We start from the raw sequence: 13,146 nt of genomic DNA, 5'->3' as shown, positions 1-13,146 counted from the left end.
TGGTGGAAACTTTTTCCTGGGCCCTTTACAGCTGAGTTACACTCCAGCCCTCTCCTAAAATTATTTTAAATTAGCTTTTGGGAACTAGGTAGGTAGATATGAAAAAAAGGCTAGTTTAAAAAATGATTTTCTTGCAAATTTAGATTTAAGTTATTAAATACTAAACAAGTTAGGCTCTGTATTTATTCAAGATTAAATCTTTTAAGATAACTTGTGTAAAAAAGTTTTTATTTTAATTTGAAACATACTCACAGGTCGACTTTTGAGTTCAGAGCGTCTCTTCCCTGTGGCTGTTACTCAGTTTTATTGCACAGTGCTTCCTTCTGTACAAGTGATAAATATGATGGAGGGCACATCTCTCGGGAGAAACTCATGGCATGATTAGTGTTGCCTCAAACAGCTATAAAAATTTGAGCTCTTTTACTTTCATCTGAATATTTAAAAATATGCTGTCATAGTCTAAGGCTTTGACGCCAACAGACTGTGCTTTTTAATGAAGATACAGTTTTCACACTGAGTGGGTCATGTGCCAAGTCTTAGACTTTCTCCCCAGTGGAAACTCTTTCTCCAACCGAAATCCTTTGTAGAATTCCAGTAAACAAAGCCAAATTCGTGTAAATTAATCCACTCAAATTATAACATTCTTGAATGCAGTCTGTGAGAAAGCTACACTGTTTGAAGAATGTTAAAAATTGAAGAGGTGTAGTGATTGTTGCAGTCCTCTTCCGGGAGTGGTAGCAGTATCCCGAGAAAGTCCTCCGGCATAAATAGACGCAGAGGTTGGCAATGCAGGTTCTTCTGTACAGCAGCCGAGTGTTTGCACCTCACATGAGGGCTGAGTGTGGGTCAGTGGCCAGCAGTGTGCCTTGGGCCCCTTCTCGAGACTCCTGGGAGGGTGGGCCGCAGCTCCCCATATGAGCCCTGCACGCAGCCTCTGCCGCCTGCAGCTGTGCACTTGGCTGCAGCACTGTGTGAACACAAAAGTACAGGTCTGGGTTTATGGATGGATGGATCTATATATGGTCATGAAGTTGGAGAGAGGCTTTATTTCAAAGTCCACAGCAATTGAAACTCAAGAATCAAAAACCTTGGGCATGTTGACACACAGCTGTCATCCCAGCACTCGGAGAGGCTGGGGCAAGAGGCTCACAAATTCGAGCCCAGCCTGGGCAAGTTAGTGACTTAGTGAAACTCTGTCTCAAAATAAAAAATAAAAGAGGGCTGGAAGTGTAGCTCAGTGGGAAGGGCCTGGGTTCATTCCATAGTACTGGAAAGGAAACTCCAGGGTGACTTATTAGCAGCAACCCGTGTTTGTTGATCTTCAGTGTGTTCCATATAATATATGTAGCAACATTCTTTGTGATTATATTCTGAGGAGTTCAAAACATGTAAGTCGTGAGGTGAGGGATTTGGGGCCCTGTGTGGGCCATGTGAACTGGGCCCTGGGCTGGCAGACCAGGCCCCGCTCTGCATTGTGTCCCGGTGCAGGAGGAGGCATCTCAGGGTTTGAGTTAAAATCGCATGAGTGCTTCCAAAGGGAGCTTCAGCTACTCTTTCTGGTCTTTGTTACCTGTAAAGGTACACTTTTCTGAGAATTTACATAAGAAAGGAGACCTAGCCCCCGAGTGTACCCTCCTTTAACATAATACACATGAGTGGAGTCAGGGCCTCATCAACATTGGTTTAGCCTGGGCATTACCTCTTTGAGCTGCCTGTTTTTTGCCCTCTCTGGTTTGAGGACCTTTCTGACCCCTGCAGTTGCCAACACTCAGCCTTAATGCCCAGGGGCTGCAGGTGTCTCATTTCTACACCAGCGACAGAGTTCCTGGACGTGGCAGGGCAACATCCTGGTGTCTGTATGGCCCAGGGCTTCCCCTCCCTTCTTGCTGGGGAGAGGACAGTGTTGCCCTAACGGTGAGGTGGGGAGCAGCTGTGGATCCCTACTTAGAAGTCAGCACTGGCGCTTGTGAACTAAGGGGTCTGGAGTCCAGAGAGTGCATTAGAGGGCTGGTGCCATGTCACCCCAGTTTATAGTGACCAAGCATTTCATTGGTTGTATCTTTTAAAAAATGAATCTCGGCCCGGGGATTTAGCTCAGTGGTTTCGCCACCTGTTGAGCAAGCGCAAGGACCCAAGTTCGATCCCCGGTACCAAAAAGAATCTCGTTGCTTTGTAGTCAGACCTTTAGTCTAAAGTTTAGTCTAAGTTACTTAAGATCCCCAAGTGTGGGTATAAGGAAAGTCACTCCCATAAATAAATGTTGTGTTCTTGGGGCTGAGGGCTAACCCAGTAACAGAGCACTCACTTATCATGTACAAAGCTCTGGATTTGATCCCCAGCACTGAAAATAATTGTTATTTTGTTCAAAATACAGCCAGGTTGCATTTCATGGAGGCATTGTATTCTTAGAAATCACTTTTCTCACAAATGTATTTAATGGAAAGTCTCTAAGGTGAAAACGTGGAAAATGTGTATAATAGTTTTGTTTTGCTTTTTTATTTTCTTTGAGGCAGGGTCTTGCTATGTGGTTCAGTTTGGCTTTGAACTCACTATGTAGCTGGCCTGAACTCACGGCAGTCTTTCTGCCTCAGCCTCCCGAGTGCTGGGATCTCAGGCATGCACCTGACTGTTCCCAAAGTGAATGTGACAGTCTCCATCAGAGAAGCAGGGGAACTAGGGGCCTTTCTGTGCTTTAGGGTCTCAACCCCTCATTTCCCTGCCTCACAAGACCAGTGTCTTTGGCTGCAGCATTTTTATGTACAAGAGCATCTAAAAAAATAAGATACCTAGGAATAAATTAGCCAAGGGTTAATTAAAGGTGATCTAAATAAATGAAAAGACATTCCATGTTTGTGAGTAAGAAAAATGAAGTGTGTGTTAGGTTATCAGTACCACCCAAAGTGATCTACAGATTCAATGCAATCTCTATCAAAATTCTGGTAGCCTTTTTTTCTTTTTGCAGAAACAGAAAGCTGATATTCACATTCATAGGAAATTGCAAGGTATACCTCAAATAACCAAAAGAGTTTTGAAAAATGAGCAAAATTGGAAGGCCCACACTTTCCAAATTTAAAACCCAATTACAAAGCTGTGGTAGTCAAAACAGTGTGGTAGTGCCATAAAGATGGATGTGTAGACAGGGAGAATAAGAATAGAATTGGGAGTCCAGAAATCCAAGCCCCTATGGCTAGTTGAACTTTTGACAAGACTGCCAGATCCGTTCAGTGGGGAAAGAAAGAACAACCTTTCCCACAGCTCGTGCTGGGACAACCAGATTTTCATGTGGAAAAAAGAATGGGAGTGGAACCCTGCCTACCACACATCACGTACAAAGATGAACCCAACAAGGACCAGCTTACACCTTCCTAAGCAAGCACAGGGCTCTGTCGATATCAGAAAGGATAACGTGGCAATTATTTTATTCTATGAGAATAGAGTTCCTTAGGGAGAACACATTTTGTGTATGTAATTCATTTGCTCTGCAGATACTTCTTGAACAACAGTGTTGTGCCAGTGTTCTCTTCTGGGCACGGGGGGATACAGCAGTGACGAACCCGGCTTATCCCTGACTTGATACGATGGAGGGTCTGCAGGGGGCGCTAGACAGTAAGGAGTGAGTGACTTCCAGTTTGATTTGCAGGAGAGAAGTGCTCTTGAGTATGAGTATAGGGAGCACTGCCCTCAAGGGACTTCCTGAGCGGGGGGAGATTGTGCCGTTCAGGGGACGGTGGGAATAATGAGGAGAGAGCAGAAGGGGAAAGTGGGGTCAGCTCCTGAGTGTCTCCGGTTTGGGGCTACCTTCAGAGGCAGTAGTGGGGTGCATATGAGTTTCTTGTTATCTTTTGCTTCTTTTTTTTTGGTACTGGGGATCGAACTTGTGACCTTGCACTTGCGAGACAGGCAGCTGCACCACTGAGCTAAATCCCTGGCCCTCTGTTGCTTCTGACTCAGGCTGCTGTGCTGAATGGATTTTTTCTGTGTTCCCTCCACCACCTAGAATCTCCATAGCATTTTGTGCAGAAGAGATACTCAGTAAATGAGCCAGCGGTGAGAGAAAGTACTTGAGACATTCCTAGATGTTCTGTTTGTTTCACTGCAATAAAATTCCAAAGAAAATTTGGGCTAGGAGTGTCGCCCTGACAGCTTGTGTAACATGTGTAAAGCCTGGGTTCAATGTCTAGCAGTACACGTGCACACACAGGGAGAGAGAAGAGGGAGGGAGCAAGAATTTATCTTAGTTTGTGACCTCCTATTAAGTAATGACATTGTTAAGAAGCTGCCTTCAGAAAAAGTATAAGTAATGCCTTCTTCACAAATTATGCTTTAAAAACTTGCTTATATTTTAATTTAAAATAGAAATTTCTTCTATGTAATTTAAACTTTCATCTTGAATAGATGTGCTGTGAATGGCTTATATAATTTCTGCCAGGGAGTCAATACGAACTTTATATAAGCCACTGGCATTTGTGATCAAAATGCTTTAACTTGCCCTGATGTTGGCATTAACAAGTGCTTGTGGGTTAGTGGCATGGAAGGAATCGAGCTAAAACCATCGAGGAGCTCATTGATGCCTGAGGCTTTAAAATGCTCTCTGTGGGCCATTTAACTGCTGGCAGCTTTAATTCACATGATTCATAGTACTGGAAATGGAAATTCACTCTTAAATGAAAAGTGAAGTTACTTAAGTTCTTTAAATGCTAACCTTTGGAAGAATCCGAGAAATAATGGCCGCATATGATTTTGATGGCCCACTGCCAAAAGATTATTCTGTACATAAATACCTCCTTAGCAGAGGAGTTGTGTGCCCAGCTCAGAAGGTTAGCGCGGCCCGCAGCCTGGAGAGGAGCCGCTGCTGCTCCTGAATGGCAGCATTGTTGAGAACACTGTTCGCATTCAGGCTCAGGCGCACTGGAATTAACTCGCAGTTAATTTGTTTCATGTGACTCGTCAGCTGTGTGTTTTTATCTAAATCTTTCTGCCCTTTCTTCTTTTGTGTGATGTGAGAGACTCCTCAAATAGACGAACTACCTTTTTAACTGTTTCAGTTCTGAGATTCTGGCCACTTGAGCACACAGTCCAGTGCAGTCATTCTCCAGGTTTTCTGTTTCATTTTAAATACATTTAATAATCAGTCTGAATGCTGTTTTACTTTATTAAAAGTCATCCTATTTCAGAGAGCATTTCTGTTCTGGGCGTGTGTGAGTCTGTGAAATGCATCAAGTCCAAATTGCTATCTTTCTCTCCTCACTAACATGCTATTCTTTCCTTGTTTGCTAATTTTGTTCTCTGGATTTTCCCTTAGATGACTTTTAATATTTGGCTACTAGTCAAGTGGAGTCTGAGCAGAAAAGTGCTAGCCCCAAGGAAATCCAGGTGGTCACTTGTATCAGAGTGAGGTTCCCGCTTCTCTTCGGAGGGCTTCTCTGAAGCTGTACTCACTCAGTACAGCCTGGTGTTCCATCTGGTGACTTTCAAGCCATGATCTGAGGAACACTAAACCCCCCAGTAGGCCGCCATGTCCAGTCACACACTGCCCTAGGTTTGGTGTTCACAGGTATCTGCCCATGGTCAGCACGGTCAGCCATGGCTTCCGGAAGTCTCTCCCTGGTGTTTGAGAACACACACCACCACCACCACCCCCCGCCTGCTGCCACCTCCACACTGGCACAGAGAAGCTTGACCTGCTGTTTGCAAAATGAAAACAACTCTCTGTGCACATTGGCACACAGCTGTAATCCCAGCTGCTTGAGAGGCTGAGGCAGGAGGATCCAAAATTCGAGCCCAGCCCAAGTCTCGTCTTGGGGTAATAAAGGGCTGGGACTCTAGCTCTGTGAGAAGCCCTGGGTTCAACCCCAGTACCACAGAACAATGACAGAACACCTGTGCGCTCACTCTTGGCTAGCTGTTTCCTCGGCGTAGTTTCTGATGACCTATATCTGTCGCTCATTCTTGTCCACTGCTGAGTCCCAAAGCAGTGTGTGGGGACCAGGCCTTTTTCCTCATTCCGCTGTTAGCAGTTGGGAGGTTTTTGCCCTCCTATCTTGCAGTGTCTCCCTGGGTTCCCATTCTCTCTCCAGTGCACCTCATATGTGGCCTCTTGAGTGGCAGGCAAGTACCTGGCATCCCACGCGGAGCTGCTGGCCTTGTCTCCATGGACCACTTCCACCGCTGAGCAGTGGTCACAGTCCTGATAGTGCCTTTAACAAATAAGGACTACTGTTTCTGCGTTCAAGAACCTCTGCCTGATGCAAAATTGTTTGTTTGAAATCAACTATGTAAGAAATTCCACATAATAAAAGACCAAGTGATAAGTTAGTAATTATTGTGTGATTAGTAAAATATACGTGGTTTTTTTCCCAGTCTGCTTTTCTGTATTTCCTGTATCCTTCCATAACAAAAATAAACCTTTTCTTTTTGGTACTGAGGATTTAACCCAGGACCTTTGCATTGAGCTATATTCACAGCTCTTTTTCTTTTTTAAATTGTTTTTATATTGAGACAGGGTCTTTGTTCAAGACAGGCTCAGGCTGGGCTCAAACTTGCGGTCCTCCTGCCACAACCTCCCAGAGTGCTGAGATTACAGATGTGTACCGCCATGCCTAGATAAAACCGTTTTTTAAAAAGAAAAAGCCTGAGCTGGGTGTATAGCTTAGTGGTAGAGCACTTGCCTGGGTTTGTTCCTAGCACTGCAAAAAAAGAAGAAAAAGAAGCCTGTCCTAATAGTTTTCTAGTTTTTATAATTTACTTAAAGTTCTTAGTTTTTCTGTAAAAGAAAGAGCCATAGTATTCTATTAAATCATGGGGTCCAGAACCAAAGTCTCCCAAGGGGTGTGATTTTGGGCAGGTTTTGTTTTTGTTTTTGTTTTTGAAACAGGGTCTTGCTCTGTAGCCCAGACTGGCCCTTCACTCATGGCAGTCCTCCAGTTTCAGCCTCTTAAGTGCTGGGATAAGAGGTGTGCGCTACCACGCCCAGCTGAGCAGGGGTTTCATCTCTCTGGAGCCCACTGTCTTCCTTGGTCCGTTGAAAACTCGTGTCTCCCATTATGTTACTTTCTTTCCTTCCTTTCCCAGAACAAGTCCTCCCCTGACTTCACTCACTGTTACTGTGGTCATCTTGTAACTATACCACTTACTTGGATTTCTTTTCTTTAAACAGTTTTTAAAAATGAAAGTAAGGTATATAATGTGCTGTTTGTGCAAGTAACAAGTTTTAGGTTGTATAGAATTAGACTTTCTCATAGTGACACGAATGACCTTTTGCCTTTCTTGTTTGAAGGATATCAAAGAATATTCCAACAACTAAAGATGTTGAGCCACTGCTTGAAATTGATGGAGACATAAGGAATTTCGAAGTGTTTTTGTCTTCAAGGACCCCCGTTCTTGTAGCTCGAGATGTGAAAACCTTCCTGCCGTGCACCGTGAACCTGGACCCCAAGCTCCGGGAGATTATTGCAGGTGGGTGTTAGGGCACACTTGATTTTGACTGTCTGAAGTCCTCAGAAAGTTTTTTCTGCTCCATGAAAAGTCAAGATGTCTGAGCTGAGTACCACACAGGAGAATAAATAAAATATAGGAGTTTGGGAATGTTAAGAAAATGTTAGCTGGGGTGGTGAAAGCACACCTGTAATCCCAGCACTCAGGGAGGCTGAGGCAGGAGGATCACAAGTTTGAACCTAGCCTGGACGAATTAGTGACTTAGGGAGACCCTGTCTCAAAAAAAAAAAAAAACGGGCTGGAAATGTAGCTCAGTCCAAAGGCCCTGGGTTCAACACCCAGTGCGACCACCAAAAAAGAAAGTCATGTGTTCACTTCCCACCCTGCCCCCAAGGTCTTTGGAACTTGGGAATCTGATTGCTTTTAACATATGACAGCCAGGGATTTAGCTCAGTGGTTTCACTGCCTGCTGCACAAGCGCAAGGACCTGAGTTCAATCCCCAGTACCAACAAACAAACAAACAAAAAGACATATGACAGTGACTCTGGGATGACAGTCCCTTACAGCTTTCTTGTCTTTCTCCAGAGGAGGGAGGAAGTCTTCATGAGTGTCTCAGTTTTTAACTTGAGGAGGAGACTGGAGCTGGAGGAAGCGACTCCACTTGGGGCCAGGAAGGGAAGTTCTTGAGCCACCACTGTGCACAGCACCCACCCTGCAGTGCCCATCGGTTAGACACAGTGCCTAACACCAACAGCTCAAGGTGGAGAGCTTTATTTGACTTAGTCTGTACAGGTTTCAGCCATAATCAGCGGCTCCAAGGCCAGCGGCCTGGCAGAGGGGCCTTGCAGAGGAGAGACAGTGCACTGCAAGCAGGTAGGCTGGAGGCAGCCACAGTGAGGCAGCAAGCAGCAGCGACGGCAGCAGCCCTCTCTCTGTCTCCTATATTCTATCCAGGCTGCACCCCCTGAGGGCGGTGGCACCCACACCCAGGGTGGGCTTCCCATTATCCACACCCAGATCTGTGCCAGCCCAGTCAGTAACCACACACCCTTACCCCCAGAATCACACACGCCAGACCTAGCCACCCCTGAAAAGCCCCACCTGTGACCGCCCAAGGCTCTGGGGTGCATGGAGACACAGCCATGGCCAGGCCTTCCTCATGATGTGGCTCTGCTGGCCCACCCTGGAGTTTTCCAAAAGTTAGGAAAAGGTCACCTCAGACCAGTTTGGCAGGATGAGAAGGTGAAAAGAGGAACACAAGGGCAGGTCTGAGGGGACGTTCGTGGAGCCGTTCTGCAGCGGGGAGTAGGACAGTGCTTGCCGGACAGAAGGGGCTGGGCCTGGTGGGGTCATGCTTAGACAGGAAGAGGGAGTTCTTGCCTCCATTACACAGCCAGGGCCTGTAGTCACCAGTGGAGAAATGCATATGGCAGCGTCCCCCGAGAGTGTCACTGCAGTGTGCGGATGCAGCAGAGTAGCACACTGAGCCCTGTGCATATCAGCAGTCATTGTGTGTCACATACAAGGCATGGTGTGGAGCTCAGCAGTGAAGCACTTGCCAAGCATGCACAAGGCCCTGGGTTCGGCCTCCAGTACCATGGAAGTTAAATCATAAACAGGGCCTGCATGCTCTGCGAGGGCACCTGTGACAAGACTGGCGTCCGAGGTTATTTCCTGCCTGGGATCTGTCCCTTGGAGGTGGAGGAGCCTTCTAGTTTGATCACCAATAGTCTTAGCTAACCTTGTATGAGTTAGTATTTGTCCATGCTGAGTCCCTGGGGGTTGGTAACCCCTGATGAGGCATAAGGATTGTTAGCGCACCACATATCTTTTAAAAGTCAGAATAATTAGGGGCCAGGGATGTAGCTCAGTGGTGCCACGCCTGCCTAGCAAGCACAAGGTCCTGAGTTTGATCCCTGCAACCAAAAAAAAAAAAACCAGAATAATTAATAAGGCGGATAACTAAGGAGAAAAGTCCAGATATTGTGGCTTATCAGATGGTGACAAAAGCTTTTGTGCACAACAATTGGGCTTCTTGAACTCGGGTTCAGATGGAGTAGTCCAGATTCCTGTCCTCTTGGATCAGTCGTCTCTGTAGAGAGGGCCCCGTCCCACATCGGGCAGGGAGTGGGTTGGACTAACGCTTGTGTCCTCGGCTTCTTCGTCCTGGGTCTGGTGGACTTGTGCAGACGTCCGCGCTGCCAGGGAGCAGATCAACATCGGAGGACTGGCCTACCCGCCCCTGCCCCTGCACGAAGCTCCTCCTCCTCGAGCACCGTCGGGATGCAGCCAGCCCCCCTCCGTCTGCTCCTCCTCCACATCCTTCAATGGGCCATTCGCAGGCGGGGTGGTGTCCCCGCAGCCCCACAGCAGCTACTACAGCGGCATGACGGGCCCCCAGCACCCATTCTACAACAGGGTAAGCAGAAGGGCCTCCTCACGGCCAGCAGTTTCTTCCAGGGAATCACACGAGTCCTCTGCTGCAGATTCTGTTTTTAAACCGAACTTTGACTTTAGGTAAAAGGTAATATCTAAATGTAAAATGTGCTTTTTGAAAATCAAAAGATTTATTTTGCATTTTTGTATGCTCTAGATCTCGAAAGAATCTGAATATTAGCTTGTAATTTTTATTTTCTTGGTAAGAAAGTAAACTGCAAGGTCATCCGTGACTATCCATTGCTTTAAAAGAATCTGTTTCTGGGGCTGGGGCTTACCTCAGTGGTGCTGTGCCTGCCTCGCAAGCACAAGGTCCTGAGTTGATCCCTGGTACCAGGGCAAAAATAAAAAAAGAACGTGTTTATCTTTTTTGGTATACCTTGTAAAATAACTTATATTGGCATTTACAGCAATGACCAACTGAATGAAATTCCTGTAGTAGTTCATTGTTCCTGTACTTAATTTTGTCTTAAATGCGAGAGAATAATGGAAAATACTTCTTGTAAGGCTCAGATATTATTGCCAATTAATACCACCATAGTCCATTTTTAGAATTTTATTTCAAATTACTTTCGGTTCTGTATAATTGCTTACTCAATATAAATACATAGTTTTCTAGAGGAAAACACAGTCATCAGGAGGAGCCAGGCCTTACCGGTTTTAGTTGCCCCAAGCTGTCTGTTCTCATTTTTGACCTTAAACACTAATAGTTCTTGTAAGAAAAAGGTTGTGGGCACAGCTTGTTGCTTCCTGGACCTGTACTCTTGAGATCAGTAGCAATTTCTGATTTTTTTTGTCTCCCTATATAGTCTAATTCAAGAAAATGTCAGTATTCATGGAAGCCAGTTGCCTCCCTAAATAAATTTCATAGAGCTGGCAAGAAAGAGAAGTTTAGGGCCAGGGATTTAGCTCAGTGGTTCCGGTGCCTGCCTCTCAAGCACAAGGTCCCGAGTTCGATCGCTGGTACCAAAAAAAAAGAAAGAGAAGTTTATGATAAATGTGGCCCAAAAGGAACTCCAGAACTTAAATTTGCAGCTTTTGAAAAATACTGGCCATGTCAGTAGTTAGGGCTGCTCTTTCTAAAGGCCCTGGGGATGTTATTCCTTGTTTCTATTCAGTCAGAAAAGGAAACACAGGTGGAACAGTGGTGTTTCATACTGCATTTCTATCCTTATAAAAGTGAACTGTGTAGGGCAGGGGATTTAGCTCAAATGATTTTGGCGCCTGCTGCGCAAGCGCAAGGACCCAAGTTCAATCCCTGGTACCAAAAAAAAAAAAAAAAGTGAACTGTGTGGTAGGCATGAAATGCACATGAAATGCTGATTTTTATTTGCCAGTCTTAAAATCTGATATGATTTTGCATAGAATGAGTCAACTGCTGTCAGTTGAAATTTTGAGACTAAGAAGTTTATTTAAAAAAAAAATTACCAGACCATCTAGGCTGAATGAGATCTTATGTTCACTGGTTTCAAAAATAACAGTCGTGTTACCAAGTTTGGCAGTGCACATCTATAACCCTAGTCACTTGGGAGGCTGAGGGAGGAGCAAGCATTACATGTTCAAGCCCAGCCTAGGCAACTTAATGAGACCCTGTTTGAAAAATAAGAAATAAAAAAGGCTGGGATGTAGCTTAGTGTGAAGGCTGGGTTTAATGGAATTATATTAATTTTAAAACATTTCACATGTTCTTATTTTTAAGCCTAGTGATTTTTCTGCTGTTTTTGCCTTTGTTAATTGAGGATGTTTAGCCTTAAAAGAATAGTTCTCTTACCCTGTCAGGAGTAAAGACAGCAAGGGAAGATGGACCCTGGTGGAGTGGAATGCAGTGACTTTGCATTTGTGTGTCTGACCCGATCACCTGATGCTGCAGTTACAGGTCTCTGTGTACTTTTCAAAGATAGGGTGTGTGCTTAGGGTACAGAGCACACTGGTGTCAGATCTCGGGAAACTTGGGGACATGGAACGCCCCTGTTCCCAGAATTCATGCTGGGGTTGTTCTATGATCCTAATCTTTTCGGGACTTTTTAGGTTTTTTTTTTTAAAGGGAAAAGTATTCTAATAAGGAATATATAAGATTCTAATCTTTTTTATAAAAGAGAGTGTGAGGCAACGTATGTAGATCACTTAGGACCCGACACAGGAAAAACCTGTAAACTTCTTAAAAGTGTGAAATACATTTGTGTCAGACTGTAAGGCGTAAGACTTTACTTGTTATTTTTAAAGCTTATGTTAAGTGAAGAATATAAGAATGTGAATAATATGTCTTAAATTTGGGTTGACATCTCATAAAGTACGAGGGAGACGTTTTTATTCTTTTATTTTGTCACTTGCATTAATACTTTGGAGTTGTGTTTGATTGGTTAGTTTCATTTGCTAAATCTCATGACACTTTGATTTCTGTGATTGTTCATTTTTTGTTACGTGTTTCTCCATAGCCATTCTTTGCCCCATACCTTTACACGCCAAGGTATTGCCCTGGCAGCTCCCAACATCTCATCTCACGTCCATCTGTAAAAACAAGTTTACCTCTCAGAGAGCAGAGCAGTGGCCTAGTAAGTATATCAAGGGGAACTGGAATGTTGGTCTTATGAACACAGGCGGCATCGGAAATGGGGTGACTTCCCTTTCGGAGCAGAAAAGTGCAACTGATTTTATAAATAGTGTTATTACTAACATAAAATGTATTTCATTCTATGTACTGGTAAATTTCTGGGGAGGGAAAATGACTAGCAGTTTCAGGACTAAATGTTGAGTTTTTACAAGCAGAGATTTCTGGCTTGTAATACAGTGCTCGTTATCAAAACTTTTAAAACTAATCTTTTACATCTGCTAATTTCTACTATGTCTTTAAAGGAAATATATATGTATATATTAGCACCGTGGTATAAATAATAGAGGGTATAGTGAAAGAAAACCATTTCTGTCTAATGGCACAAATTAAACAGGTTAAGGGGAAATCATTCAAATGTATTAAAAACAAAATGCATTTGTGCCTAATACCTTAGTAGGGGTTCCTGATGACAAACTTGAGTTCAAGTGACAATGAAAAAGTCCATTGATGAATTTTAATGAAATTTTAAAATACCTCAAAGGGGGCATGAAGTCCCATCGGTGCCTCGGTCAGCGAGGTCTGTGCTTCTGCCCTTCATCTTCATAGCCGGCTCATCCTGCCCTCTCCCTCTCCTGTCCCACGCTAGGCAGTTATCAAGGAGGACGCTGCCGAGGGGCTTCCTTCCCCTACAGACTCCTCGAGGGTAACGGCGCAGTCTTGCGGC

At 44.5% G+C, this 13,146-nt stretch overlaps 1 protein-coding gene across 16 annotated transcripts in view; it reads left to right on the top strand.

Moving 5' to 3' along the window:
* The window catches only part of Kidins220 (kinase D interacting substrate 220), an 82,114-nt gene that overhangs the window by 52,518 nt on the left and 16,450 nt on the right, over positions 1–13,146 (top strand). For 6 of the 16 annotated variants that reach the window (XM_087199632.1, XM_013066889.3, XM_087199639.1 and 3 more), the window contains 3 exons: positions 7,277–7,455; positions 9,625–9,854; positions 12,307–12,423. In XM_087199632.1, coding sequence (XP_087055758.1) covers positions 7,277–7,455; positions 9,625–9,854; positions 12,307–12,423 — 526 coding nt within the window. Of the gene's footprint in view, positions 1–7,276; positions 7,456–9,624; positions 9,855–12,306; positions 12,424–13,068; positions 13,126–13,146 lie in introns of all 16 variants that reach the window. The other 10 variants (XM_087199629.1, XM_087199635.1, XM_087199627.1 and 7 more) reach the window with 2 other exon arrangements.

This window comes from Heterocephalus glaber, unplaced genomic scaffold (assembly GCF_053883595.1).
Source record: "Heterocephalus glaber isolate CG9 unplaced genomic scaffold, H.glaber_assembly_v1.0 deba00001724, whole genome shotgun sequence".
Lineage (NCBI taxonomy): Eukaryota > Metazoa > Chordata > Mammalia > Rodentia > Bathyergidae > Heterocephalus > Heterocephalus glaber.
Note: the sequence above shows the minus strand (reverse complement) of the source record. Positions and strands in the feature narration are given on the sequence as shown.